General features: G+C 54.9%; 14 protein-coding genes across 14 annotated transcripts; 6 read left to right on the forward strand and 8 right to left on the reverse strand.

Annotated features, from left to right (window-relative positions):
- Nucleotides 1-68: 68 nt before the first annotated feature.
- On the reverse strand, nucleotides 69-638 carry BU26DRAFT_505175 (uncharacterized protein; the record flags this gene model as incomplete). Its single annotated transcript, XM_033826831.1, has 1 exon — nucleotides 69-638. One exon carries the CDS (start codon nucleotides 636-638, stop codon nucleotides 69-71), a length of 570 nt encoding a protein of 189 aa, XP_033684085.1.
- Nucleotides 639-1,681: 1,043 nt separating this feature from the next.
- BU26DRAFT_531080 (Di-copper centre-containing protein) lies at nucleotides 1,682-2,969 on the forward strand (the record flags this gene model as incomplete). Its single annotated transcript, XM_033831000.1, has 4 exons — nucleotides 1,682-1,788; nucleotides 1,861-2,014; nucleotides 2,064-2,465; nucleotides 2,517-2,969. The coding sequence occupies 4 exons, from the start codon at nucleotides 1,682-1,684 to the stop codon at nucleotides 2,967-2,969; spliced, it is 1,116 nt and encodes a 371-aa protein (XP_033684086.1).
- A 99-nt stretch (nucleotides 2,970-3,068) lies between these two features.
- Nucleotides 3,069-3,773, forward strand: BU26DRAFT_311653 (splicing factor 3B, subunit 5). Its single transcript, XM_033821926.1, has one exon. It carries the CDS (start codon nucleotides 3,309-3,311, stop codon nucleotides 3,576-3,578), a length of 270 nt encoding a protein of 89 aa, XP_033684087.1. The 5' UTR covers nucleotides 3,069-3,308; the 3' UTR covers nucleotides 3,579-3,773.
- Nucleotide 3,774: 1 nt separating this feature from the next.
- BU26DRAFT_519241 (ankyrin repeat protein-like protein) lies at nucleotides 3,775-4,987 on the reverse strand. Its single transcript, XM_033829001.1, has 3 exons — nucleotides 4,689-4,987; nucleotides 4,437-4,635; nucleotides 3,775-4,316 (listed from the first exon to the last, which is right to left on the reverse strand). The coding sequence occupies exons 1-3, from the start codon at nucleotides 4,701-4,703 to the stop codon at nucleotides 3,970-3,972; spliced, it is 561 nt and encodes a 186-aa protein (XP_033684088.1). The 5' UTR covers nucleotides 4,704-4,987; the 3' UTR covers nucleotides 3,775-3,969.
- Nucleotides 4,988-5,134: 147 nt separating this feature from the next.
- Nucleotides 5,135-5,637, forward strand: BU26DRAFT_531060 (uncharacterized protein; the record flags this gene model as incomplete). Its single annotated transcript, XM_033830997.1, has 4 exons — nucleotides 5,135-5,144; nucleotides 5,192-5,410; nucleotides 5,463-5,557; nucleotides 5,605-5,637. The coding sequence occupies 4 exons, from the start codon at nucleotides 5,135-5,137 to the stop codon at nucleotides 5,635-5,637; spliced, it is 357 nt and encodes a 118-aa protein (XP_033684089.1).
- A 285-nt stretch (nucleotides 5,638-5,922) lies between these two features.
- Nucleotides 5,923-6,770, reverse strand: BU26DRAFT_564766 (class I glutamine amidotransferase-like protein; the record flags this gene model as incomplete). The annotated part of the gene is made up of 4 exons (XM_033833307.1): nucleotides 5,923-6,006; nucleotides 6,057-6,212; nucleotides 6,263-6,649; nucleotides 6,702-6,770. The coding sequence occupies 4 exons, from the start codon at nucleotides 6,768-6,770 to the stop codon at nucleotides 5,923-5,925; spliced, it is 696 nt and encodes a 231-aa protein (XP_033684090.1).
- A 743-nt stretch (nucleotides 6,771-7,513) lies between these two features.
- On the forward strand, nucleotides 7,514-8,140 carry BU26DRAFT_564767 (uncharacterized protein; the record flags this gene model as incomplete). Its single annotated transcript, XM_033833308.1, has 2 exons — nucleotides 7,514-7,734; nucleotides 7,834-8,140. 2 exons carry the CDS (start codon nucleotides 7,514-7,516, stop codon nucleotides 8,138-8,140), a joined length of 528 nt encoding a protein of 175 aa, XP_033684091.1.
- A 350-nt stretch (nucleotides 8,141-8,490) lies between these two features.
- On the reverse strand, nucleotides 8,491-9,198 carry BU26DRAFT_531081 (uncharacterized protein; the record flags this gene model as incomplete). The annotated part of the gene is made up of 2 exons (XM_033831001.1): nucleotides 8,491-8,643; nucleotides 8,707-9,198. The coding sequence occupies 2 exons, from the start codon at nucleotides 9,196-9,198 to the stop codon at nucleotides 8,491-8,493; spliced, it is 645 nt and encodes a 214-aa protein (XP_033684092.1).
- Nucleotides 9,199-10,361: 1,163 nt separating this feature from the next.
- On the reverse strand, nucleotides 10,362-12,542 carry BU26DRAFT_426411 (uncharacterized protein; the record flags this gene model as incomplete). The annotated part of the gene is made up of 5 exons (XM_033823668.1): nucleotides 10,362-11,213; nucleotides 11,327-11,494; nucleotides 11,634-12,230; nucleotides 12,283-12,375; nucleotides 12,444-12,542. The coding sequence occupies 5 exons, from the start codon at nucleotides 12,540-12,542 to the stop codon at nucleotides 10,362-10,364; spliced, it is 1,809 nt and encodes a 602-aa protein (XP_033684093.1).
- A 1,366-nt stretch (nucleotides 12,543-13,908) lies between these two features.
- BU26DRAFT_519247 (Pkinase-domain-containing protein) lies at nucleotides 13,909-18,230 on the reverse strand. Its single transcript, XM_033829002.1, has 3 exons — nucleotides 17,655-18,230; nucleotides 14,558-17,571; nucleotides 13,909-14,503 (listed from the first exon to the last, which is right to left on the reverse strand). Exons 1-3 carry the CDS (start codon nucleotides 17,897-17,899, stop codon nucleotides 14,226-14,228), a joined length of 3,537 nt encoding a protein of 1,178 aa, XP_033684094.1. The 5' UTR covers nucleotides 17,900-18,230; the 3' UTR covers nucleotides 13,909-14,225.
- On the forward strand, nucleotides 18,045-18,536 carry BU26DRAFT_311718 (uncharacterized protein). Its single transcript, XM_033821927.1, has one exon. It carries the CDS (start codon nucleotides 18,141-18,143, stop codon nucleotides 18,447-18,449), a length of 309 nt encoding a protein of 102 aa, XP_033684095.1. The 5' UTR covers nucleotides 18,045-18,140; the 3' UTR covers nucleotides 18,450-18,536.
- A 651-nt stretch (nucleotides 18,537-19,187) lies between these two features.
- BU26DRAFT_427349 (uncharacterized protein) lies at nucleotides 19,188-20,789 on the reverse strand (the record flags this gene model as incomplete). Its single annotated transcript, XM_033823727.1, has 2 exons — nucleotides 19,188-20,422; nucleotides 20,537-20,789. 2 exons carry the CDS (start codon nucleotides 20,787-20,789, stop codon nucleotides 19,188-19,190), a joined length of 1,488 nt encoding a protein of 495 aa, XP_033684096.1.
- A 413-nt stretch (nucleotides 20,790-21,202) lies between these two features.
- On the forward strand, nucleotides 21,203-22,688 carry BU26DRAFT_484334 (NAD(P)-binding protein). Its single transcript, XM_033825848.1, has 2 exons — nucleotides 21,203-21,552; nucleotides 21,602-22,688. Exons 1-2 carry the CDS (start codon nucleotides 21,478-21,480, stop codon nucleotides 22,526-22,528), a joined length of 1,002 nt encoding a protein of 333 aa, XP_033684097.1. The 5' UTR covers nucleotides 21,203-21,477; the 3' UTR covers nucleotides 22,529-22,688.
- A 205-nt stretch (nucleotides 22,689-22,893) lies between these two features.
- BU26DRAFT_564773 (elongation factor-1a) lies at nucleotides 22,894-24,759 on the reverse strand (the record flags this gene model as incomplete). The annotated part of the gene is made up of 6 exons (XM_033833309.1): nucleotides 22,894-22,992; nucleotides 23,046-24,052; nucleotides 24,103-24,241; nucleotides 24,493-24,548; nucleotides 24,606-24,676; nucleotides 24,755-24,759. The coding sequence occupies 6 exons, from the start codon at nucleotides 24,757-24,759 to the stop codon at nucleotides 22,894-22,896; spliced, it is 1,377 nt and encodes a 458-aa protein (XP_033684098.1).
- Between the last annotated feature and the right edge of the window lie 796 nt (nucleotides 24,760-25,555).

Raw genomic sequence — 25,555 nt, forward strand, 5'->3', positions numbered from 1 at the left:
TCCATTTCCTTTGCCTATAATCGAGTCCATCAACTGCCGCGCGAGGCAACGATTAAGACGTATCCTCTTCACCTCTTCCGACCTCCCTTAATCTTCTCCGCAACGCTCAGCTCCAAGGCCCGCTGCACATTCAGATCCTCCAACTCCCTCTCAACCGCCCTATTTCTTTTCACAGACTCTTCCCTGTCCCTCATTCTCTCTCGTACAAGCTCCATCTTCTCTCTAATCTTCTCCTCAACTACCCGCTCCAGCTGCCCCGCATCTTCAATACCATGCTCCTCTATAAACCTCTTCGCGAAGTCCGCTACCGTCGACGGACTCGGCCCGGGCCCGCCCGTGTGATATCCATTCGGGTGGGTAAGAAGAACACCGGGGATTAGCGAGGCGTGCGTTCGCAGCGGCGAGTTTAGTGGAACGGGAAGCGTTGTGGGGTTTATGACTGGAGTCTCGGGGAGCGGCGTTCGGGGCGGTATATTTTCGGGCGAATAGAGAACGGCCTGCATGAGTGAGTTCTCAAATGCTTCGTCGTAGGTGACCGTTGCGGGCGAGTAGTCTATTACTGGAGAGGTGGGGTCGGGGTCTGCGTCTTCGCCTGGCGTAAGCGGCGCGTTGGCCATGAGCTCGTCTTCCTGAGCCATGTCAGAGACGAGTTAGATGTGTGGTCATATGCGACGCGACGAAAGAAAAGGTGTGAATTCGACTCTTGACGAAGGTTCTGGCGCGAATCCCAACCCGAAGTTGAGGTCAAGGTCTAACGTTTGCTGACTAAGCTACCCAAACCTGCCCAGGTGAGTTCCCTTCTCTTTTCTGGGCCATTCTTGCCAAGTCACTCCCAACGTCCACTCTTTGTAGAACTAGCTATGAAGACTCATTTGGAGAAAGACGGATTATTGCCGGTTCTGAGCTGCCTGCAATGGACATATTGGCCCGATCACCCCCTCTTTTCGTCTTTTAGCAATCCAAGCTGCGCCATCTAAGGCCTTCTACTCATACAGGCTCATCTCGCTGAAGGAGATCTAAGGCTCTGAAAACCACAGATCTCACTCTGCATCTCCCACCGGCTATGCGTCCTTCAGGAATAGGCAGCCGCGGATCAGATTCCTCTTTCGGCAATGCTTTCGACAACACGTACACCCGGCTACAGAACGCAATTCTCCTCTACTCTGCCAGGCGAGCATGCAAAAGACGGAGAGAATGCCAGTACCCCACAAATCGACCCAGTGACCAGGCCCCAGCTCCGACACACCCGAAAAAGGTTGAGGATGCGGGGAAACAACTTGAGCCGGAAAGAATTCGGCCTCCTTTTTACCACTGCTCGGAACAGTGGCAATTTGACTCGGTAGTCGCTACATTTACTGGATATTAAGGTTGCGCGTCTCCGCGCGTCTCCGCGCGTCTCCTACACTGTTGTTAAATTCGATATTCCTGTCTTAGTTTCTTGGCTTTCAGGAACATCATTTCCATGGTGAGGATCTCGAGTGTAGTTGGTAATGGTAGAGCTCCTCTGTTCCGGGGATAGGTTTACAGGTGCGTAAGGGAGTTAGAGGTGCAATATGAGATGCAGCTCCCACTATAGTTCAAGTTATCCGCAGCATGACCACCCCTTGTACGTAGGTGCGATATAAATACAAGCAGGGCTACAGTACAGACAGAATGAGAAGTTGACGAAGCGCACATCACTATGAAGCTCTTGATCTTGGGCCTTGCGGCAGCGATTTTGTCCCAGGCCGCACCGACCGGTGTGTCTACAAGGGCAGCATGCGCAACGAAGTCTCAAAGGAAGGCATGGTACGTTCGGTCCATTGATAATCATACCAGATTCCCCTCAAAAGCAGATTGCTAATCATCAGCCTATGATAGGCATACCCTGACTCGAGATGAGAAGCTAGCCTACCTCAACGCCGAGAAATGCCTCATGTCTCTTCCAGCGGAGCTGGGTTTCGAAGGGCCCAGAACCCGCTTCGACGAATTTCAAAAGCTGCACGTTTTCGCTACGTCAACAGTGCATTTCGTTGTATGCATCCTGAACTCCGTCCAGTGAAGACTTACTCATAACAGTAAAGGGAGCTTTCCTCCCCTGGCACCGTTACCTCATCCACACACACGAACATGTTTTGAAAACCGAATGCAACTACACTGGCACTCATCCCTACTGGGACGAGCCTCTAGATGCGGGAAATTTCACGCACTCCATCCTTCTAGATCCCGAGACTGGCTTTGGGGGCGACGGTGCCGGGCCTAACAATTGCATTCAAAATGGTCCCTTCAAACATTACGTCAACGCGATCGGGCCGGGTCAATCAATCACAGATCATTGCATCGACCGTCAAATAAATGATTGTACGAGTGCCATGGCAGCTCAGACGAACGTCGATCAGTGCATGGCGATGCAGAACTTCTCGACCATGTGGCCATGTCTCGAAGGCGCGCCGCACGGTGGAGGGCATGGCGGAATTGGAGGAGAGGTAGGCTGAATCACGCTCCTAGTGGACGTATCGAATATTGACGTCAGGCAGATGTTGAATTTGTGGTCCAGCCCTGGAGATCCTCTGTTTTACTTGCACCACGCGTACCTCGACAAGCTATGGTGGCAGTGGCAAGCTATGGATCTCCCGCTTCGTCTCCAAGACATCACAGGCAGCAATCAGCCCGTGTCATTCGGTCCCTTCCCCGGAACCAATGGTTCTTTTCCCGGCTTTCCCGGCAACGGAAGCATACCGGGTTTCCCTGGTAATGGGACATTTCCTCCTGGTGGTCCAGGCAATGGAAGCTGCGGGATGTTTCCTGGTGGACCGTTTCCACCGGTCGGCACCGGTCCACCGCGAACAAATCTGGTGAAGAGAGATGGAGATCCGGGAAATGTGACGACATTGGGGCATGTGTTGACGATGTTTGGGATGATGCCAAATGTGACGGTTGCGGATGTTATGGATGTTCAGGGTGGTTTGCTGTGCTATGAGTATATATAGATTTAACGAAGAGGATTAGGGGGTGGTCTGCTAAGTGCAATCATGTACCGTGAGGAGAATCATTACTCGCTCTACAAGATCTCGGGAATGCCAGTGAATCTTCTCCTCACGTAGAAATTTCTACGTGGCTCATATGCATCCTCGCATGCCTTCGAGATGTCTTGATACTCAAATGAAAAGTCCTGCTGACTAAGCCGTAAGCTTAACTTCTCAGTTCACCTATCCAGCTCGCCGCAACTTTACCACCAGCTACCAACTGCCACCGACCTTACCTCCGCGCCCCAAAACACCGCAAACCTTACCCACATAACCGTCACAGGCCGTCCGAACCCTTCAACCATGGCCGACAAACTCCGCGCCCAGCAACAACTCGAGGCGCTGCAAGCCCGCTACATCGGCATCGGGTCCGCCGACACGACCAAGCACGAGTGGACGTCCAACATCGCGCGCGATTCGCTGAGCTCTTACATCGGACACCCGCCGATGCTGCAGTACATGAGTATTGGGTTGGGACAGCCGCGGGAGAAGACGAGGGTGCAGCTGCTAGAGAGGATGATACAGCCTGTGGGACCGCCGCCGAAGGTGAGTTGGGATATACGAAGGGCTTAGGCACAAGCTAATGCGTCTGTAGCAAGAGGATTAATTCCGCGAGATCGAGGTGCTATGGCTGGACATATTCTCAAGGCATGCTCGACTGAGAAAATTGAGGCGCAAAGATTTTCGCGCACATGATGGGTGCAGAGCGACGAGGACACGGATGCAATGAGAAGATCGCGCCTAGGACAAGCATGGCGCAAGGTGAACACTATACTCGGGCGACCGAAATGCTCTCGAAGCTGATTCTCATGTGAAGATGGGTGCTCTATGTTGGAAAGCAAGGCGCTGTCTCGCACCGGTGGTATCCAAGTACCTAGGCTCCAAAATGAACATTCCAGGCCAGAAACTTGATCCGTGGCATAGCCATATCCTGTCCCGGTTCCTTGCATTCCTTGTTGATGTCCTAATCGCTATCACTCGCGCTTCCCGTTGGTCCCTCGTCATCCTCCTCCTCAACCACATCACCAGCTGCTGTCATCGCGTACTCGCCCTTCTGCAGCATGCTCCTGAGCTCTGTATTCCTCGGATCCACCAACTCCACCGGCTTCAGCTTGGCCTTGTTTCGTATCCTGGGATCGCAGCCTGCATCGAGCAGTATGTCGACGATGGGGTGGCCTGCGGAGGCCCATTCGGACTTGTCGAGGGAGTTGACGTAGCGAACGGCTTTGTGGAGCGGTGTGTCTTTCTCCATGCGGTCGATCTCGTCGATCTCGAGGCCTTCTTGGTCGAGGAGGATGTCTAGGACTTCGTCTGTGAATACAGTCAGCCAACTATGTCTTCTTATATGAACGCGAACATGTATGATCTAGGAGAACCCGACTATTGCACAGTGTCTTGCCATGTCCACAAGACGGTGAAGCGCAGACTTACAGCTTCCATATGTTGCCGCAAGATGTAAACATCCATTGCCCACTCCGTCAGCTGCCTTGTTCAGCGTGGCTGCAATGTACTCGGCAGGCTTCTTTCCGGCTTTTATTGCGGAGGCAGCAAGCTCTGCGAGAGTCTCTTCGAGAAGGGAGGTATTGTTACGGCGGCATGCCTCGAGAATCAGCTCGCGAGGAGAAGCGCCCTGTGCACACGGTTAGACGCAAAGTTCCTAGGGTATCCAGAAGGGAAGCATACCTCCTCGTCCGCCATATTGAATGTCCTTAGGGAACTGCTCGCTTATGAATAATATGTCCACGCGATTGAAGGCTCCCAGAGCGCGAAGTAGCGTAGACCTGAATGTGTACGTGTTAATATGGCTTTCTAGTCGGTAAAGCGGAGTGGACGGAGGTGCGGTAGCTGAGGGAAGGGCTTCAACTGTTTCCCAATAAGACAAACGAAAACAAGAGCGCTTGCGGAGAGCCGGTGGGTATCCAAGACCAGCCGGGCGCGTAGACAGGATTCGATATGAGACAGCGTTGGGGCTGCGCGTCGTCGGAGGTGAGCAGTCGGTGTGGCTGAAGCAGAGGAATCACCCACCCCGCGCTTTCCCCCTTCGGGCCGTAGCGGCCCCAGGGTCCCGCCATAATTTGACTTTCGAGACTCACGGTTCGATCGTTACAACCACCCAAGCGTCGCCCGCCATGTTGCTGTGTATGTTGCGTGTCGCCATATGGGAGGACCAAACTGACTGAGGACAGTCTGCCCCACCTGCAGCAACATGCTGCGCGTCTCTAAAGTGCCCCCCGGCGACCCCTCCACGGCGCAATACGAAGGCCAGAACCGCTTTGAGTGCCTGACCTGTCCGTACCAGTTCGTTCTCAACAAGCGATACTTCGAGCGCAAGTACATGAAGAAGAAGGAGGTTGAGGATATTCTGGGAGGAAAGGGCGCGTGGGACAATGTGGACAAGACATACGGTATGGGATTGAGCATCACGGCGTTTTGGGATGGATGCTGATGAATGAACAGTGCAATGTCCAAATGAGAAGTGCCGGAATGACGAGGCATATTGGTATCAGCTGCAAATTCGGAGCGCTGATGAGCCTATGACTGCTTTCTATAAGGTAGACGAGCTACTGTATTCTGCGGCATGGCTGCTAACGGCGTTTAGTGCACGAAGTGCAGCAAAGAATGGCGAGAGTAACGTTGCAACCTTATCTTGCATGCTTGGAGTTATGGTGGAAAAGTCTGCTTTACAATATACCCCGGGAGGTTCTTCGAAATCGATGCGTTCGACAGTCGAGCTTTCTCTCCCCACAAATCCTAGTGCATGCTTGTCTTCGATGCTACCGTACGGTAACCTAGGCATACTCGTGGGCCCTCAGTCGATTACTATCATTCCCTACACCATCATCGTCGACGCCTTCCTCGCCTTCTCTTCGTTCAGTCCGCATAATACGTCGTCCCTCATCGCCATTTCGCAGCTCGATCAGCGGCCATGACGCATGTCCGCTTCATTGCTAACCGGCACCACACAATCCGCTAGAGACGCATTCATATCCGCTCCAGGGACCTGGAATCTTCTCTTAGCACGTGCCGACGAAGAATGTGGAAGCAACTTACCTTATGCACGACGGAAAAGGGATCCCAGTGTGGGTCAAGATGCGGCGCGTACTCGATCAGATTCATGACCTGATCCAAGTTGTCGGTTCCGTATAGATGCTTCATGAAGGCATACATCATATCCATTCCCGCCGCCACCCCCGAGCTCGTCCATATCTTGCCATCTTCCGTCCACCGCGCGCTCGGAACCCAGGTAATATTCTCACCACGACTGGGTCCGTGACCCATGCCCAGGAGGCTTTATTTGTGGTTGCACGCTTGCCGGAAAGAAGACCTGCGCGGGCAAGGGTCACTGAGCCAGTGCAGACAGAAAGGATGTAAGAGGCATGAGGAGCCCGGGCGGCTAGGAAGGCCTCCATCTCTGTATTATTAGCTTCCTCAAGCGCAACGTTGCCCATGCCTCCAGGAACAATGATAAGGTCCAGGTCTGGCGCATCCGCGAAAGTGTGCGTGGCTACCGTAGTGGGACCCAGCATGATATCGGTGTGTCCCTGGGGCATTCCCGGACGCATGTTGTGGGAAGGTGGCCGAGCATTCACAGGGCCCTTCACAAATGAGACGACAGACAGGGTTATGTTGTAGTAGTACGACATCTGTACATGACTGTCAGTCAAGAGACTTGGATGGTGGAGTTCCATTGTTTACCCAAAAGAGGATTTCCAAAGGGCCAAATACGTCGAGTGGTTCGAAACCGGGGAACATAACCTGTAACATGGTCAGTCGGCTCTCGGACACTGCAACAGAGGACGGGACGCTGACATATCCTATGGAGAGCGTGCGGTTTGCGGGCCACTCCTGGCCGCGAGCAGAGGATATCAAGAGCAGCAGTGCCCCGAAAGAAGAGATATACGAAAGCATTGCGGGAAGCGCGTAGGGCCTTGAAGGTCCCCCATCTGTAGCCCTTTATACCCGACTTTCGCTTCCCCATAATGCCATAAATGCGATACACGCAATCCGCATTGCTCCAGGCGACAGTACTTTTGACAAGCACTACATTTCATTTGAGTTACAGTATGCTCCCTTCTCATGGATATATGTATATTGCGGGTGAGCAAGTTTAGCTTACAATGTTTTTATGCCAAGAAGCCGGCTAACCGGTGTAGGCAAGCAGCATGAGGGGTGCAGCTCATAGAGAACTTCCAATCATATTCATGATTCGCGCTTCTAGAGCCCGCCTGTCCTACTGTACCCCTAAGCTAAGCTCAGCTAAGCTACCCAAGTTGCGGACGAGCTCGCTTCGCCCTGGGAGGCGCGTCCGTACCGGTCCAATATTCATTTCAAGTGCGCAAATATGCGTGCATTTCCCACCTTGCCTACCTAAATCCCCAGAAGAACCACACCACCAGATACCAGGTTCTCCTCCTCCGCAATATCTCTCTTCATCAATATCTCCTGGTTCCCTAACGCGTTCCTCTCTCGCTTTTCCCTTACCAGGTGACCCTCAACACACCTATCCCATGGGCTGCAGCAGGCTTCTCCTCTCCCTTGCCGCCGTCTTCGACTTCGCCCTCGCCATAACCCTCCTCTCCCTCTTCGCCTCCGCGTACACATCCTGCTTCCTCACCACACTATGGCAAGTCGGTGGCACCAAAGGCTGGAACTCAGATCCGCATCAACGGGTATACTACTATGCAAATTATCGCGAGCCGCCGCCCGTGCCCTCGGTCTGGGATGAAAGGTAGGCCTTTAGCTTCTGCTTCTGTGTGGCAACAAATGGCGTGGGAAGGGAGATACTCAGGTGTTTCTTTCGCCGGATGAGTGCTGACTTGAGGGACAGCTTGACGAAGTGTAGCTTGTGCATCAGCGTTGTCACGCTGGTTGTCTGGATCGCGCGGCTCAGTCTTCAAAGAGGGAGTTTGGATGTCTATGGGAGCTTAATCACGAACGCGCTATACGACGTCTTGCTCGCCGCGCTATGGACCTACAGCACCACCGCGCAGAATTCCCCCGACGTGAGCGATCCAGAGCATATTAGCCTAAGGCCATGGCATCTGGAGCGAGGGTGTAGGGACGGCGGACCACGAAGCAGGAGGGCGTGCGGGGTGCTGAGTGCCGCGTATGGGTTGAGTGTGGTTGCTGTGTAAGTCCATCCCCAATCTTGTGAGAATGAAGGTGTCTGGTTCTGGGGGCTGGGTACTGGGGCACCGGGAATGAAAGAGATGAGACTAATGTATAAGTCAAATAGGATGTGGTTCGTGCTAAGGTTTCTGGCAGCTTGTATGTATGGCGCTTATGTGTTCGGAAAAGAGGAGGCGAAAGAAAAGGATAGACTGGGTCCACCCGGGTACGGATGCGACAGCCTGATTTGATTCAACTCCCGGTCCCATGTCACGAATACTTTCGGTATCATAATACCACCGTTGGTTCGTCTAGTCGACGCCTTCTTACGGCACACCACCACCATCTCCTCGTCGAGTCTCCCACGCTGCTCTCCTCACTTCGGACTCTGCAACGTTACGCTACTAATCCTGCACGTCACTACATTCCCACTCACACTCGCCTGCACCCCACTCAACGCATAATTCGAGGCGCTGTTATAATTCTCCGGCGCGTTGGTGCACCACCTCGTATCCGTGCCGGACGAAGTCTACGCCCTCACATCAGCCCTGGACGCCCATCCACAAAGAGTTCCGAGGACGAGGAGACTTACAATGACCACATTATTAAACACCAGTGGCCCAAAATCCCACGAAACGCCCGTCAGCTCAATCGCAAAGAGCGCCTGGTTGAACGTCTTGCTGCCGAGCGCAAACGTGTCCGTCACCGTCTGACTCCCCTTCGTCAGCGTACTGCGCCAATTACTCCCGTCCTTCACATTGCTAAACGCCACGCTGTCCCCCTGATTCGTATTGAACCCGCTTCCCCAGGGCAGACTCGGGTTCTGGCAGCACCACCCGCTGCCAATCCACCACGTGCCGCTGCGCCCGTCAAGCACGTTTTGATACACGCCCGAGTTGTCGGTGGGCTGGAGGCCGGGCCAGAGGTAGTAGGTGCCGGCTTTGGGTAGCCTAGGGATTTGCATGGTGCCAGAGAAGGATAGGAAGGCTTGGCTGGAGGGGAGGTTGTAGCGCAGGAAGTACCATGTTGCTGCGCTGGCTGGTGATAGGAGCGCCGCGAGGGCAAGGACAAGAGGGAAGAGCATCATGGATAGAGGAGATCAGTGGAGGGAGGCGATCTTAGTTTCTAGAGAGAAAGCTCTTTCTGTATATATACATACTCGCACTGCAGCTGCTCGCAGGGCACGATAGATTACAGTTGAGTTCGCTTCGCGCCGTTCCCCGGATTCTCGGAGCTTTTGGTGTAGAAGCGGTGGATTTCGCCGTGTTTATATTGTTGCCAGGGTTGCCGTTTGGGCAGATCTTCCGAGATATCCTGGTTCGTGAGTTGCATAGTGCCATCTCCTTCCCTCTTCTACCGTTGCGCCCGGTACTAAAATGGTTGGCGGGGCAGGAATTCTAACCCGAGCTCACGAATCGATTTATCGAAACCTTGATTGTGGATCCACGAATCGGCGGTGGTGTCATGTATGTGATTGAGTGATATTGAATGTGAAGGTAGGGATCTTCGGCTCAAAAGACCCTGGACCTTGTATATACGGGCATCGGCATTTTTATACCCTAAGAACGATTCAAGAAGACGTGCATGCCCTATAAGATAGCGCAATAAGAAAAGCGAGACTGATAACGCCTGTAATGCTCTCCTGAACCTCTAGGCTACGCCTTGGTGCGATGAAACCCCTTCCCACCTGCCGTCTATGGTATAATGCTTCAAAGGTAATATAAAGTGAAAAATGGGAAGCCGCGACTCAATGAAGAATACGACAATAAAAATGGTGTTTACCACCCTTACTCCTGAGGAAATCATTGCTGATGCTGATTTGGGTCCCAAGGGCCTTGGTAGTCCATCGGGTTGCTGTACAAATCCATGTTCATGTTCAATGAGGCGTCAAAGTCTTGCTGAAGAGATGCATTCTCTAGGGAAGGATCAAAGGCTGTATTACTTGCAGCCGAGTATTGCAACTGAGGATCAAGGGAGGTGGGAACAGTGCTCCAGTCGAAGTAGTTCCCGCAGGCGTCGCTCATTAAGAGGGGATCCGTATTGATTTCGGGAAGGAGTGGCGCTTGCGATATCCCGAGGCCGATCGATGTAGGGAGCGGTTCGAAGGCGTTTGCGAAGGGAGCTTGGAACTGGTTCTGGGTCTGCAACTGGAACTGCGAGCAAACCATACACATTAGCATTGCCTTGGAGTAGGAGAAAGAAGCCAACAGCCCAACATGTCTTTCGTCAAAACCTTGGTGAAACCCTCTAGGGGTAGTTTTGCTGAGCCCAACCTGAGACATGCTGGTATGTGTGCTGCACAATACGTACCTGTGCTTGCGAGTTTTGGGAGGACCGGGTCGAGCGACGAGTGAACGTGCGGCTGAGGCGGGCGAGACCATGTGGATGATCGTTCTCAGTCTCTCTCTCTTGCTTTCCCTTATTCTTCTTCCCCTGTTTCTTCTCGCTTGCCGAGTAGTCTATCCAGGACGCTATCGTCATCCCCTCTTTGAAGTGATTTGCGATATGGGTCTCTCTCTGGTCCCAAGTTTCCAGTCCTTCCTCACAGAATCCGCAGATCCAACCCTTCTCTTCACTCTCAGCAGCGCTCTTCCATCGCATTTGGGCGATATCGGAGAGGCTTGCCCCATGGAAATTCTTGATATGCTGGCGTAGGTGGTCCGGTCGGAAGAACGTTCGATCTCCGATATCCCTCTTCGCGCAGTCCTCAATCCGGTGGTTTTGCAGAAAATGTTCCTCCGATGGATTCTTCGCCATGCAGAATGCACAGACAGACCCTGAATTTGAGCGACCGGGGAAGTTAAGACGCGGGCCGTACAGCATACACGTCCACTGTGCTTTGGGCCGATGCTGTGTCTCTTCGTGACGTCGCCAGGACTTGGGTACAAGGGACCGGTAACAGAATGTGCACTGCCACATCTCTTGGTCCGTCTGGGCTGCTGGGACGGTAGGGGAAGTGATCGAAGTTGGTGATAACAATGAGAGGTCCTGCGGTGACTGGTTGTTGCGCCGGAAGTCCTTCTTCCTTCCTCGTCGTGAAGGTCGTGGGTGGTTGTTGGAGGTGGAGAACGTGCTGGAGACTGAGGCTGCACGGTTACGCTCTGAAGGTCTGCGGCGTGACGGTACACGTTAGCTTGTGTCTTAGGAACGGCGGAGCCAGGTTTGGACATGTCCTGTCCACTAAGGCTTGCAGGATGGGTTTTGCGGAGTACATACTTTGTGTCGGATATGTAGGTGAATCCACCAGTGTTGTAAGCTGGCGTATCCGCTGCACTCACGATGTCGCTTTCCTTTGCGCCTTCGTCCTCGCTTCCACTTGACAAATATGTCTCCAGCGCATTTAGCTGTCGTGCTCTCGCATTCGTAAACCACGTTGTTACCTAAAAATGTGACGCAATACATTAGCCAAAGCCTCAAGTTTTAGGGCGAACAATATAGTCAAAGTGTGAATATGCTGGAGGCCTTCAGGAGTGGTTTTCTAAAGCCAAACTGAGAATGATAATCTGCGGGCATACGTACCTGCTTCTCGGTAATTCCGCACTCTTGAGCCAACAGTCTCTTCGTTTCGGCGCTAGGATACGGGTCGTCCTTGTTATCATCAAGCCAAGCTTGAAGACGGTTCAGGGCCGTGAGAGGTAGTTTAGAGTTACGACCAGCGCGGGAGCGTTTGACTTTGTAATGCGGAGTTGAGGGGGAGATGGGGGATAAGAAGCCAGGATTTGCAGAGCAGCTAGGGCAGGACATGGAGCCGCACGGGTCGATGAGGGCCGAGAGTTCGCAGGCGGAGCAGCGAGTCTTCCTACGGAGTTGTTCGATTTCCTTGCCGTATGTCGCGTCCGGAACTGCTAGGGGCGGGATTAGTGCTTTGCACTTGGATTTGTCCAGAAAGAGTGACATGGGTTCAATAATTTCGGGCACTCGGCACTGTTCGCACTTGGTATTATCGCCCGGGTTCGTGATCTTCCAGAGCTCGCACTCGAGGCAAGTCTCGCCATCGCTCGGTATTTCGGGAAGGAGAAAGTCATCATTGGAGGTGTCTTTAGTCGTGAAGACATTAAGCTTGGCGAGGACGGGTTCAATAGCTGGCTCTTCTCGCTTCACTTGGAAGCGGTTGCCCTATCGTCGCCCATCAGCTACGATTCAATCCTGGGAGCACACTTCTGCCTACCACATGCGCATTCCAAAATCCACTCCATCCCAATCCCGATGGCTCTTGGATTTGAGGTTGATGGTCTTCGCGTGATGAAGCTCCGTTTTGGCCCTGGGCACCGTGAGCCACCAAGCCAAAGGAAAGGATGACGACCATCGTACCGATTGCGCTTGAAGCACTCCCTCTTCCTCGAACAAACTGTTCGACGCATATCCGGAATCAAAGGACCAGATGCTGGGTGCCGTGGCTTTCTGGCAGTATCCGTTCGGGGACAACATCGTTCGGGACTCGATCGTCGGTGCCGTTGTCGTGGGGCTGTCGTATCAACTGGCGAACCAGTGGATTTGAACCTCAGGAACCAGCTGCGAGAGCGGGCGCGCCGGTATATATTTACAGCCTCCCCGCGCAAGCGCAAAAAGGTCATCAAGAGGGTGGCAGCGCCCTGAGTGGCTGCCACTGCTCCCCGCGAACTGCGCCATAACTAGTGTGGCGCCCATCATCCCATTGGCGGACAGACGACATCAGCTCGACAGGGACACGCACAATTCATGCACGGCACTCAGTTCGAGGCTGGCCTGAGGCTGGGGCGGGCGTTTGGGGGCCGCAACCTTTCCCCTCTCTGCTCCCATCACGAGATTCAGCTTCCGCACCAATCGGAGAGACCATCTGGATTCGTGGCGGTGCGACCAACAACAATGGGCTGTGCGGCGTTCAGTAAGCAAAGGATTGGCTCAGAAGCGTCTGAAGAGTTCGGAGAGAAGAGCGTATCGGCGCGCCCCGCGTGAGACGCTTAGGCTTTTCTTAGATGCGAGCACGCGCCTCGTTTCGGCCGTGTTTCGTCTGACCCAAATTTCTCCAATTGTTGATGCGTGACGTCAACGGGCGGGCTATGGAAAGTCGTCGGTAATGGCGAAAGTAACCGTTGCGATGGCATCGTGAACGGGCCAGCCACGAACGTGCTCAAGCCAGATCGTAATTGACCTAAAATTGGGTCTTCAGATCGCATTGTTGCACTAACGTCGCGGGCTATGCCGTTGCAATGCGATCTCCATCGTCGTCGTTTCTACCCTGGCTCGACACTGCGGGCGGGTATCAATCGCTACTTGGCCGTAAACCACACCAACTTAGGAAAGAGGATGCCTAGGATGGCCATAGCAGTCAGAGACAAGAGCCTACGGGAGCAATCAGTATGACCTCGTACGAGTGGAGGGGCCAAATTGACTGTGCCTTGGCCAGTCAGTATCGCTGCCCAGCCTCCTCACGATGAGTCCTGTGTGACTTCTTTATGACGGACTCAGAGTCCAGGTCCGCTGACACGGCCACATCTGTTACGCGTGCGGCACGGCGGATTGTGATTGACCTGGGAGGAGGTCAAAGTCCGAAGGCGGCGATCGTGCTGCCACAGGTCATAGATTTTGGGCCGACCTGGATCGGGTTGGGCTGCAGCAGAGGGTGGAGGCGGCTGCATTGTCAGGCGTGAGAAGCGTCCAGAGGGAAGGGTGTTAGGTGGAAGAGGCGAAGGACGGCCGAGGGCGTGGGCCAAAGCGGGGGAGAGCTGGCGAGCGCTCGTGGTGGGAAGGCGCCGTGGACGTCGTGCGGAAAGGACGACGTGATGAGGTGCACTCTCAGTATTTGGAAAGCCGCTGAAGTACGCGGAAGAACATTATCTCGGGTATTCATTTTGGTAATAGCGCTACCTATAGCAATATCCCGCATGCGTAAGAATAGAAACATCACAATCCTCATCTAGAGATATCTTCCGCTCAAGTGCCAGAGCTTCCCTCCCGAACCACATGCAAAAATGCCGGAAAAGATCATCGTCGTCAGCGTCATGGAAACGCTCTATATGCTAAGCCCCAGCCCACTCGAGTATGTTGCACAAATTCGCCCCATCGTCTAAGCCGGTATCCTGAACGAAACAAGCCGCTATCCTCCTCTTCACTTCTATGTATTCGCCGTCGCTATGTAGGTGAATCGACTAGCTGGCACCAAGGGTGCTCCAGCACTTGGGATATCGTTATCCGCCGCTCGACATCTCGGTCGAGCATGAGCCGGATAAGATCGATGCTCTCCTCACTCATGATGTAGGGTACGCGGAGGTCGTGGTCCATGATCTCGTCGATGCTGTAGAAAGGGTTCTCCTTGTACACGATGGTATAGAGGAGGATTCCGAGGGCCCAGACGTCCTGCTCTTTGCCGCGATATGACTTGCCAGCGAGGACCTCGGGAGCAGCGTAATCTGAAATATTGGGTTAACAAACAGTGTTTTCTCGAAGGCGGGAAAGGTACTTACCAATTGTACCCACGAACACATCGAAAGGTCCGCTCTTGATGTACGCTGCGCTACCGAAATCGATCAACTTGATGTTCCCCTCGCCATCCAGGATCACGTTCTCATCCTTGATATCGCGGTGGACGACCTTCGCTTTCGTGTGCAGGTGATGCACCGCTTCAGCCACCTGCACGAAGATCTTCCGGCACTCTTTCTCTTCCATATTGACGCGGAGCTCAATATAGTCGAAAAGATCCATACCGGGGAGGCCGTGAGGTACCATTTCAATGTAGTAATTTATGTCGTCCTCGAAGAAATCGGACATTTCGACAATGTTTGGATGCTTGAACCCGTCCCGCCGTAAATAGTCCAGGACGTGGATTTCCAGAGGTACTGTCCCCAGCCGTCGATCCCGTGTCCATGTGTCGACCAGGATGCGACGCTTTGTAACGTACTTGATGACGACCTTGTTGCTGCTATTCTTCTTGTACCGACACAGCTTGACTTGGCCGTATGCGCCTTGACCCATGTCTTCCAGAACCACAAAATCGCCGATTATCTTCTTCTTTGGTGGCTCCTCTTTCTCTTTCTCCGGCGTAGGTGGTGTTCGTTTGGCTCGCGGTTCTGAGGGAGACGCAGGTTGAGCGGCTTCCTGAAGCTGCTGTGTCAACAATGAGACATGCGCGGATTTCGGCTTCGGCTGCTCGAGTTCGGGCTCCAGCGGGGCATTGACTGTCGATTGCCCTGGCGATGGTTGTCGGGGAGGTGTACCAGGCCGTGATACAAGGGGGGTGACCGGACCAACACCGTGATTCGCTGCGTGCAATTGCCGCGAGTAGGTGATCCACAGGGCATATACGGACTCCGGCGCACTCGACGGCTTCGCCGGCGCATCTTCTTCCTCAATGACATGTTCATGGAAGCGCAGCTTCTTCTCGCTCTTCACCACCCTCATTTGCACATCGACCATGATCTCAGAACCATCACGGTGGAGAGCGGGCAGGCCGCTAGGTTTGAGGAATATGGCTGCTGCATCTCCACTGCCTTCGCGGATTGCGAGAAGCGCTCGGGCTCGGCGGAAGCTGTGTTCTGGGATCACGATGCCATCGACGAGGTCAATCTTATCCTCATCGGTCATAACGTGCAATATCTTGTCGAAAGCAGGAATGAGTTTGCTAATGTGGAGCCCCTCAGGCCGCGGCTGTCCGAAGAGAGCTGATGAGAAAACGGAGTTCGAGCTTGCAATCGTGAGGTCTGACGCCGACAATACGACAATACCGGCAATGTGAGGGAAGCTAGAAACGCGGAAGGTGGGTACACCTGGCAATGGCTCGACAGCTACGGGTATGTTGATGCTGTTGGATGTCCGTGCAGTGAAGTTGCGTAGCGCGGCGATCTTCTCATAGTCCAGGGCACCAGTATTTGTACCCTCGAGTCGTGGAATCGCTGGGATGAGACGCTTGAGATCCATGCCTCTCCGCAGTCGCTCGCTACCGAACACCGATTCTATGGCACCCTCTCCTTTCGAGACGCAGCCCACTTCATCAACATTGATGTAGACTACGTCTTCTGCGATCTCTTCGAGCACCCAGATGAGGCCGCCTCTTTTCTCCTTTACCCACAGGCTGGCAGCGCCGGTTGCACCGTTCCGTTTCTGAATCGGAACTACGTCACCACAGAGCAGGACGCCTCTTGAACCCTTCGACTCGTGGTTCAGGCCTCCCTTGACATTCGATCTCTGTGCATACGACGAGCCACTGCCGTCGTCGGTCTTTGCTCTCCTCTGTGAGACTTGGCGCGAGGAAGGCTTGCTGAGCAGCCTCGCTGTAACTCCGTTACCAACTTTCAATGTGGTCGATGGAACGGGGCTGGTCTGCTGACTCTGGCTGTACGGCTCCCGGGCTGCCTTGGAGCCGAGTTCAGGGTCTCTCAGCTTGTCTTCCAGCCACTTCCGCCGCTCCTCCCTGACAACTTCCAGTATGCCCAGCTTCCGTACCTCAGCCCGCGTCACTCCGAAGACTAGGCAAGCCAGGTCGTTCGCGGCCGTTATAGTCCAGGGCGCCTGCGCCTCTGTGGTGAAGATTGCTTGGGCGGCGGGAACCCAGCGGCTTCCATGTCCGTGAGGCGCTGGTCCTCCAGAGTGCGGTCCAGGCACAGGATGCCCCGGGTGTACGGTTGGTACTGCCGTAGGGGAGACGATCTGGTTTACCTGCCCTTTTTCGCCAACCAGATACGGTTGTGCTAGAGCATCATGCAGCTGGCTTTGTATCGTCAGAGGGGCTACATCTGTGAGTGTACGCTTCAGTGCAGCGCGAGGCGGTCGCAGGGCGGGTTGAGGTGGCGACGTCCCTGTCGTTTTCGAGCTGGAGGCATCTGAGGTGAGGTCCGAAACCAGCGTGTCCCCTGCGTCGTGGTTCTCGCCCGTAGTATTCCCATTCCTAATGTCCGAGGGGGGAGCCTTCGGTGCCGGCGATTTCGGGTCGAGCATGCTATCGGGACTTGTGGACCTTTCCACCGGGAGGAAACTCTTCTCGAAAATGTTCTCTCCATCCACCTCGGCAGGCCCAGTCAGCGGGCCTAACGCTCCCAGGCCATGCGCCCCAGAGGCCTCCTGCCCGATCAGGTTCGCCCTCGTCAGCAGCTCCATCATGCTCTGCACCTCCTGGTCCCCGCTCAGTTTTGCTTGCGCATTCGCTATCGCTGGACTCGTCGCGGCCCATCCCAGCTTGTTCTGCATAAAGTCTATCGACCGCTTGAGCACGTTCTGCCTGTTGTGGATGAACTCCTCGGACTGTGTTGCGAACGAGAACGAGTGGAGGGACTCGACGGGAAAGCGGTGCAGGTCTTCGCCGAACTCGAATCGTGGCGAGCCGGGAGCGGAGGGCGCGGATCCGGAGGGGTGTCGGGATACTGGGGGGGTGATATTCAGGGACGTCGCTCGAGTCGCCGACGGGAGCCTGGGACCGGGCTGCTGGCGAATGCGGCGGAGACCAGAGGCGCCGAGGCCGTGCTCGTGCTCTGGCAGGATAGGCGATCTGGGAGCGTGTCAGTGGGAATTCACGTCGGGGCAGGCACCCCGCCAATCTGTTTCGTGCGTGCCGCGTCTTCCACGCCTCACCTTGCCATGCGGTCCAGCTGCCCCGCGTCGATGCTCATGCGCTTGGTCACCACGGACAGCGGCGGCGGCGCCGTGTGCGAGAGCAGGTTGCTCGTGCTCTTGTTCTTCGGCAGCGACACATGGTCGGGCGCGAATCGGAGGACTGGCCGCAGCGTTGCTTTCGAGTCGTCGGGAGGAGAGCCTGGAGGGGTGAGGCGGTCAGCGGCCAGGCCCATAAATGCAGGAGCGGCGCCGTGGGAAATCATAAGAGGACGAGGGAGCAGTGCGGTGTGTGCGGGAGGGCAACGATGGCGGCGTGCGCCGGCAGGATGCTGCAATAAGGCCCACGGAACGCTTGGGTCGGGCCTCTCGGAATGCCGGGTTGACAGATCGGAGCGGTGAAGCCCTGGATCTTGACGACGCGCCACCGGGGGACAAGGCGCAGGACGCGGAGGGTGTAGCGTGACATGCGTTCGTCGGAAGGGTCATCAGACGCTTACCATCTTCATGTGGCCTGCTCATTCCCTCAGGTGCCTGTCCAGAGGCCGTCCTGCTGTCGCGGGTCGATTACGCAGCGCAGCGCAGCGCAGCAGCGGCGGCGGTCGTCGGCGGCGGCCAAATCAATGTCTCTCCCTGACAATACAATGCCTATGCAGCTATAGAGCTTTCTCTCCAGCACAAGAGACCGCGGGTGAGACAGAGACGATGGCGGGGACGAGTGCGCCGCGAGGATGCGATGGGCGAGTGGCGCTGGGAGCTGCGTTGGGCGCGGAGCGAGGGAAGAGACTGAAGGGACTGGGACCGAGTGCAAGCTAGGAACTGAAGACACGATAGAATTGGATTATGGATGTGGTCAATGGTCAATGGTCACTCTGCAGTCGTCGCATCTGATAGCGGTTGGTAGCTAGTAGCCTCTGCCCTGCCCTGCCCTGCCCCGCACAGACGCCATCCCACGCCGCCACAGACAAAGCCCTTCTTCAAGCGAGCGGACAATAGCGATGGATGCATTCCCACGAGAGACTCCCCGGAGTCACCAGAGCCCGACGTTACACAGATCTGATTTCCTGGCGACTCCGCGCCGCGAAAGAGCAAACGCCGCACGCTGGAGGCGTCTTGTCGGAAAGCTCACTCTCGCTCTACACGCTGCCGGAACGCAGCATCCGATCGCTCCGTTGGCGCCTGCAAACAAATAGACAGTGAGGAATATTCAACAGATTCGCCCGTGACTACGCCGCGACTGACTGCGTGTCAAGGTCCAGGAGGCCTTTTGCTGACTTGCTGGCCCCCCACCGCAAGCACCAGGGTTGGTCGAGCCTGTGACCAGCAAAGTCTAGCCAGCTCACCAAACATCTCGCAAAATGAGCGCTTTTACGAGTCTGGGCACCTCACGAACATGCTCCTTGATTGCTTTTCCCATGCACGACAGAACCGCGACATGTCCCCTTTCTGAACTTATCCGTTATCCCCGGTGCATGGTAATTGGTGCGGGCTTGCCATCTGCACGTGCTGGGGTAGTTCACGACGACAGAAGTATCCCGAATGAAGGCAACCCCATCATCGTTGCCTCAACTTATCCCTATGTTCGTTCCAGAAGTTCCTGCATGCCCTATGCATGTTGACCTGCTCGATCCACCACTCGCCAAAGCTGTCCTCGACTCGATGATCCACCACACCAACACGCTCGTCTCTTTTCAGCCCGCACAGCATGCATGCCTCTCGCGCAGGAACGCCGCCCTCGCTCTGCTTCAGCACGCTCACCGGCATAGTCTCTTGAATATCTGGAGCAGCACCTAATGTGCCCGGCTTGATTTGATTCGCGGCCGAAACCACGTGCCGTAGTTTTCCGATTTGGTCCTTCCATGCCCGAATCACGTCTGATGCTTCTCTTTCTTCCTTCATGTTCTCGCTCTTGTCGACGCTTGAGAGCTTCATCCCGGACGTTGCCCGCGATGAGGCCGGACCTATACTCATTCCTTGTGACAGGTGTTTGTCCCTCTTCCAGCGGAGCTTCCGACCAGCAACGATATGCGCAGCAACAGAGGCTAGCATTAGGTAGCCTTGAAGGTACGCGATGGTGCCTGGCTCGGCTAGCAATTTGTTTCGCATAGGCAGAGTTTGTGCAGTCATGGGCTTGAATAGTTTGTCGTGGGCTTCGGCAAAGAGCGAGGGAAACAACGAAAGTAGAACGGCAGGCGGTGGAACATTTGTAGGAGGCAACTCTTCCGGCTGTGGGTCATCGAAGGTCGGGGATAGCACAGGTAGAGGTAGGCTTGCAGACTTGGTGTTCATTGTGACCTTCGTCTCTTTTGGCTTGCTAGGAGCCTTAGCAGGCACCTTTGCAGGAATCGATGCCTCCCAGTCCTCGAACGTATCCCACTCATCGTCTTGTTTCAATGGCGGAGGCGAAGCCGTGGTCGTAGGCTGCTTGGTACGAGTAACAGAGCCAAAACCACCCACCGCACTTTTCTTTTCCGAAGGTAGTGTAGACGCTTTGTGACTGGTACCACTACCCCCTCTTTCACTAGCGGCAGGAGGCGCCTGTTGCGATATACTCATATCACCCAAAAGACCTACTAGCCCACTCGACCTTGCGGGCGGCGCAAGAGCAGTAGAACTCGATTCTGGGCCTTCAAAATCTCCAAAGTCATCATCGTCTTCGAAGTCCTCTTCTGCATCAAAGAGCACGCTAGGATCTGTAGACTTCTTGGCTTTGACAATAGAAGCCTTTTGCCACGATGCTTGCGAAGACTGTGTTAATGGGGCCCCCGCAAGCGAGAATGGATCCTGTCCTACGGAAGCGGTCGGCCATAATGGTTGCGTATGCTGTGCTGTTTGAGGCACTGAGAACGAAAACGGATCCTTTTTCGGTGGTGGCGCTGACTCCGACTCCAGTGTTGACGGACCGCCTTCAAAGTCACCCCACTCGTCGTTATCGTCGACTAGAGGCGCGTCCTTCTTCCTGTAGCTCCCGGACTGGAAACCCGCTAACGGTTGTTGTGGTTGCGGTTGAGTAACGGGGGCTGGCGCTGTGTTTGTCAGGTTATCGAAGAAGCTGAATGTCGGTGTCGGTTGTGGTCGCGTCTGGCCATCGCCTGAGGTCTGCTGTTGAGACGAGCTCGAGGTAGTTCCAAACTCTGCGAAGAGGTCCGCCGACATGACGTGCGGGTGGTTGAAGGTTGACGCACGATAGTGCAGAGGACCGGTGCTGCCGTTGGCCGGGGGGCAGGAAGAAGCGAGCAACGCTAAACCCGATACAATCGGCCTAGTGAAAGCGCCATCCGTCACTCTCCTTCTCACGTTCGATGAGCCACCCTCACATGTTTCTCGTTAGACGAGCTGAATAGAGGCTAGCTCCATCTCATAGACAGCAGTCCGGAGCAATGAACGCTTATACAGACGCTGTAGTTGTCCATAAGCCGTCGGCCCGGACATACGACGAGTTCATGTCCGGCGCTCGAAGCGGAATGGCTCGAGCGGTGCGCTGCTTCGCCTCAAACACCAGGCCCAAAGCACCGCGATCCTTCACGCTCAGATCAATTCGGAGCCCCAATTACTGATGCTGGCGCTTCATGCACATAGCTCCGGATATGAAAACTCAAGAAGCACGCGATGAGCCCGAGAGAGCCTGAAAGCATGGATGAGCTGAAGCACAGCTTCAACTTAGTATATATCTCCAATGTCTTTCTCATCTTGGAGGACATCAGCACATTGCTTTCGCCTCCCATCGAAACATCAAAAACCAAGCATTCTCATCTAACTATTTGTCTTCGCTTTTCCTAATCGTCCCGCCATCTAAAGCTCGTCGCCTGCCCGTCTTTGCTATTCTTCACCCTTTGCCATCAAAATGAGCACACCCACGCAGCTATTTCCCCCATGCCCAGCTTTTACCGAGAAGAGCCTCGTAGACTTGTCTAGCAAGGTCAGTATTCGCGTCTGTTCGCTCCCTCCAACCTACTAAGAGACCTCAGGTCTACATAATCACAGGCGCAACGTCCGGCGTCGGTCTCGAGCTCGCCAAAATCCTCTACAGCCTGCATGCCACAGTCTACATCGGCGCTCGTTCCCACGAACGCTTCAACACAGCCTCTTCGGACATCAATGCAGAACATCCAACCTCGAAAGGCACCCTGAAGCCCTTCATCGCCGACCTTTCCAGTCTGTCCACCATCAAGCCAGCCGTCACCCACTTTCTTGCCAACGAACACCGCCTCGACGTCCTCTTCCTAAATGCCGGCGTCATGACGCCTCCAGCGGGCAGCAAAACTGCGGACGGTTTCGATCTGGAAATGGGAGTCCATTGCTTAGCCGGCTTCCTTCTCGTTTCTCTTCTGCAACCAATCCTCTCCAATACTGCATCCCACTTCTGCCACCCCAACACCTCCATCCGTGTAGTCTATGTCTCCTCACTCCTCAACCTCTCCACTCCCAACGGCGGCGTCCAACTCTCCTCGGGAGTCCCAAAGCAGCTCTCCGGTATGCAACACTACATGCAGACCAAAGCCGGCATCTACTTTCTCGCGCAAGAATTCTCGCGTCGCCAGAAGGAAAAAGGCCCGGGAACCGATGAACAAGGTTTGGAAACGCGAAACCCGGCAGGCGTCCTGCACGTAGCGCTAAACCCGGGCTTAATGAAGACGGAGCTGCAGCGCCACGCTCCGCCGCCTATGCGTGGCATTATGGGCGCCGTCTTTAAAGGGCCGAAGTATGGAGCATATACGGAACTGTATGCGGGTCTAGCGCCCGACGTTAAGGATGGGGATTTTGTGATTCCGTGGGGGCGTAAGGGATGCGTGCCGGACCATATCCGGGGGAGTACAGGAGCGAAGGCTGGGGAGAAGAGCGTAAGCGCGAGGTTCTATGAGTGGTGTCAGGAGCAGGCGAAACCTTTCATGTAGCAGGGAAGAATGGAGTGAGCCGATAGAAGGGTCACGATACAACGGCGCGCTGGTTTTGCGAGCATGCGAATGGCCAGATACTGCGGGCGACGAAATATTACAGGGAACGGAGTTCGGGTTGCGCATCATGGCAATGCTAGCATCACAATGTAGGAAAGCGATAATCGAACGTTTGCCCGCCCATATGATTCATTGAGATCATTATGAAGTCTATGGAAGGACAACGCCAGGACACCCACCCAACCGGAATGCATCACAGCATCAATATTCCATCACGGCTTTTCCGAAGCCACCGCATCCCCAGAACCTGACTATCTAGAGATTTTGGAAGAAAGAGACAAACGTGCCACCAAAGGCGTGACCGCTTATTTCTTGGAGGCCTTCAGGGCGGCCTTGGTGACCTTGCCGGCACCCTTCTCGGCCTTGACGACTGACTTAATGACACCGACAGCAACGGTTTGACGCTGGGGGAGATGTTAGTATATGGCACGTTGGATTGTGGGCGGCAGAAACTTACCATGTCGCGGACGGCGAAACGGCCGAGAGGAGGATACTCAGTGAAAGCCTCAACGCACATGGGCTTTGACGGAATCATCTTGACGATAGCGGCGTCACCAGACTTGATGAACTTGGGGCTGTTCTCAACAGACTTGCCAGTTCGGCGGTCGATCTTCTCGAGAAGCTCGGAGAACTTGCAGGCGATGTGGGCGGTGTGGCAGTCGAGGACAGGAGCGTAACCAGCACCAACCTGGCCGGGGTGGTTAAGGACGATGACCTGGGCGTTGAAGGACTCAGCACCCTTGGGCGGGTCGTTCTTGGAGTCGCCGGCGACGTTGCCACGACGGATCTCCTTGACGGAAACGTTCTTGACGTTGAAGCCGACGTTGTCGCCGGGAACACCCTGGACAAGCTGTTCGTGGTGCATCTCGACAGACTTGACTTCAGTGGTCACACCAGCCGGAGCAAAGGTGACGACCATACCAGCCTTGATGATACCGGTCTCGACACGGCCGACAGGGACAGTGCCAATACCACCAATCTTGTACACATCCTGGAGAGGCAGACGAAGGGGCTTGTCGGAAGGACGGGACGGGGGGTCGATGTTGTCGATAGCCTCAAGGAGGGTCTTGCCGGTGACCTTAGTTTTGGTCTCCTTCTCCCAGCCCTTGTACCACGGGCAGTTGGCGGACGAGTCAATCATGTTGTCGCCGTAGAAGCCAGAGATTGGGACGAAGGGGACGTGCTTGGGGTTGTAGCCGACCTTCTTGATGAAGTTGGAGGTCTCCTTGACAATCTCCTTGTAACGGTCCTCGCTCCACTTGGCGGTGTCCATCTTGTTGATAGCGACGATGATCTGTCGGACACCGAGAGTGTAGGCGAGAAGAGCGTGCTCACGAGTCTGGCCATCCTTGGAGATACCGGCCTCGAACTCACCAGTACCAGCGGCAATAATAAGGATAGCGCAGTCGGCCTGGGAGGTACCAGTGATCATGTTCTTGATGAAATCACGGTGACCAGGGGCATCTGGACCGAGTTAGCGACTGGGCTGCTTGCGGCGAGCGGATGAAACATACCGATGACGGTGACATAGTACTTCTGAGTCTCGAACTTCCAGAGGGCAATGTCGATGGTGATACCACGCTCACGCTCGGCCTTTAGCTTGTCGAGCACCCAAGCGTACTTGAAGGAGCCCTTGCCGAGTTCGGCGGCTTCCTAGACGCAGAGTTAGCATCGTGAAACATCGCGGTCGGCCGTGTTGGGAAAATTGAATATGCAAATTGAGTGTGCGTCATAGGGTTGGGAGTTGGCGAGAGCCCGAATCGGGACTAGCGCTAGCGCGTAAAAGTTCGCACAACCCCACCATCCAAATTGCCCCTCAGTGCAATAGGCCAAAATTATGGCCCAGCGTACAGAGGCAGCAGCGGGATGCCCGCGACAAAAATGAAAGAGGAAAGTGGCCGTACCTTCTCGAACTTCTCAATGGTACGCGAGTCAATACCACCGCACTTGTAGATCAAGTCTGTATCCCAGTGTGAGCTGCTGCGACCCCGCTATCGATCGAGGGAGGGAGGCTTACGTCCGGTGGTCGTCGACTTGCCAGAGTCGACGTGGCCGATGACGACGACGTTGATATGCGTCTTCTCCTTACTGCGGGCGTCGTTAGCAAGATGTGTTGGCGATGGCGGCTGCTACCCCGGCTCCTCGAGACTGCAGAGTTTGACTCACCCCATGGTGTAGATTGTGCTGTGAGCGAGTTTGAAGGCTGGAAGTTGGATCGAAGTGAGTTGAAGTGTCCTACCGAAGGTTAGTTGTGTGCTGGGAAGAAGAGGGAGAAATACTTGCAAGAAGGCGACAGGCAAGCCAGGTATTGACAGACGAAGAAGAAAGGTTGAGATTTTGCGGGCGGGGGAGCCTTTTTGAGGAGGGGCGCAGAAACTAGGTTGACTCAGCGAGGTCCGTGCGGCGGTCCGTTTAAAGAGCTGGAGGGCACCTGCGCCCTCGAGCCGTGCTAGCGAGCCAGGTCTTGGCGTTTGGGCACCGCGAATTTTCTGACTCCACGGCGAAACGCCCAACAGCCTGACAGGGTTCCTTTCACCAGCGCTGCATTCGAAGGCAAACAAGGCAGCAGTACAGGGTATCATTGGCTCACGCTTCGACCTCTTTGACCGCCTGCAGACCGACTCGCCACAGCCGCACTTCCCAGCTGCAAGTGTTCGCCAGCGCACCACTCACTTCCACCTCTGCTAACTCCACCTATGCTTCATGCATGGCTAGATCTAGCTTTCATCTTACGCGCCACATGTCAAGATATCCTCGAGTGTCCGAACAACACTCCAGGGTTTTGAATTGCAAAAACCTTGCGCGCGGCACAGATACAGTCATAGAGTTATTGGCCCACCGTACATTCTTTGTTGTCCCAAGGAATTCCTTTCGGGTCAGTCATTTCAATACGCGCTCCCTGCATAAGTTCACCACATAGCTCCTCTTTCTCGGGCTCAACATGTTGTTAACTGAGACATTGTCATA

This window comes from Trematosphaeria pertusa, assembly GCF_010094035.1.
Source record: "Trematosphaeria pertusa strain CBS 122368 unplaced genomic scaffold BU26scaffold_7, whole genome shotgun sequence".
Lineage (NCBI taxonomy): Eukaryota > Fungi > Ascomycota > Dothideomycetes > Pleosporales > Trematosphaeriaceae > Trematosphaeria > Trematosphaeria pertusa.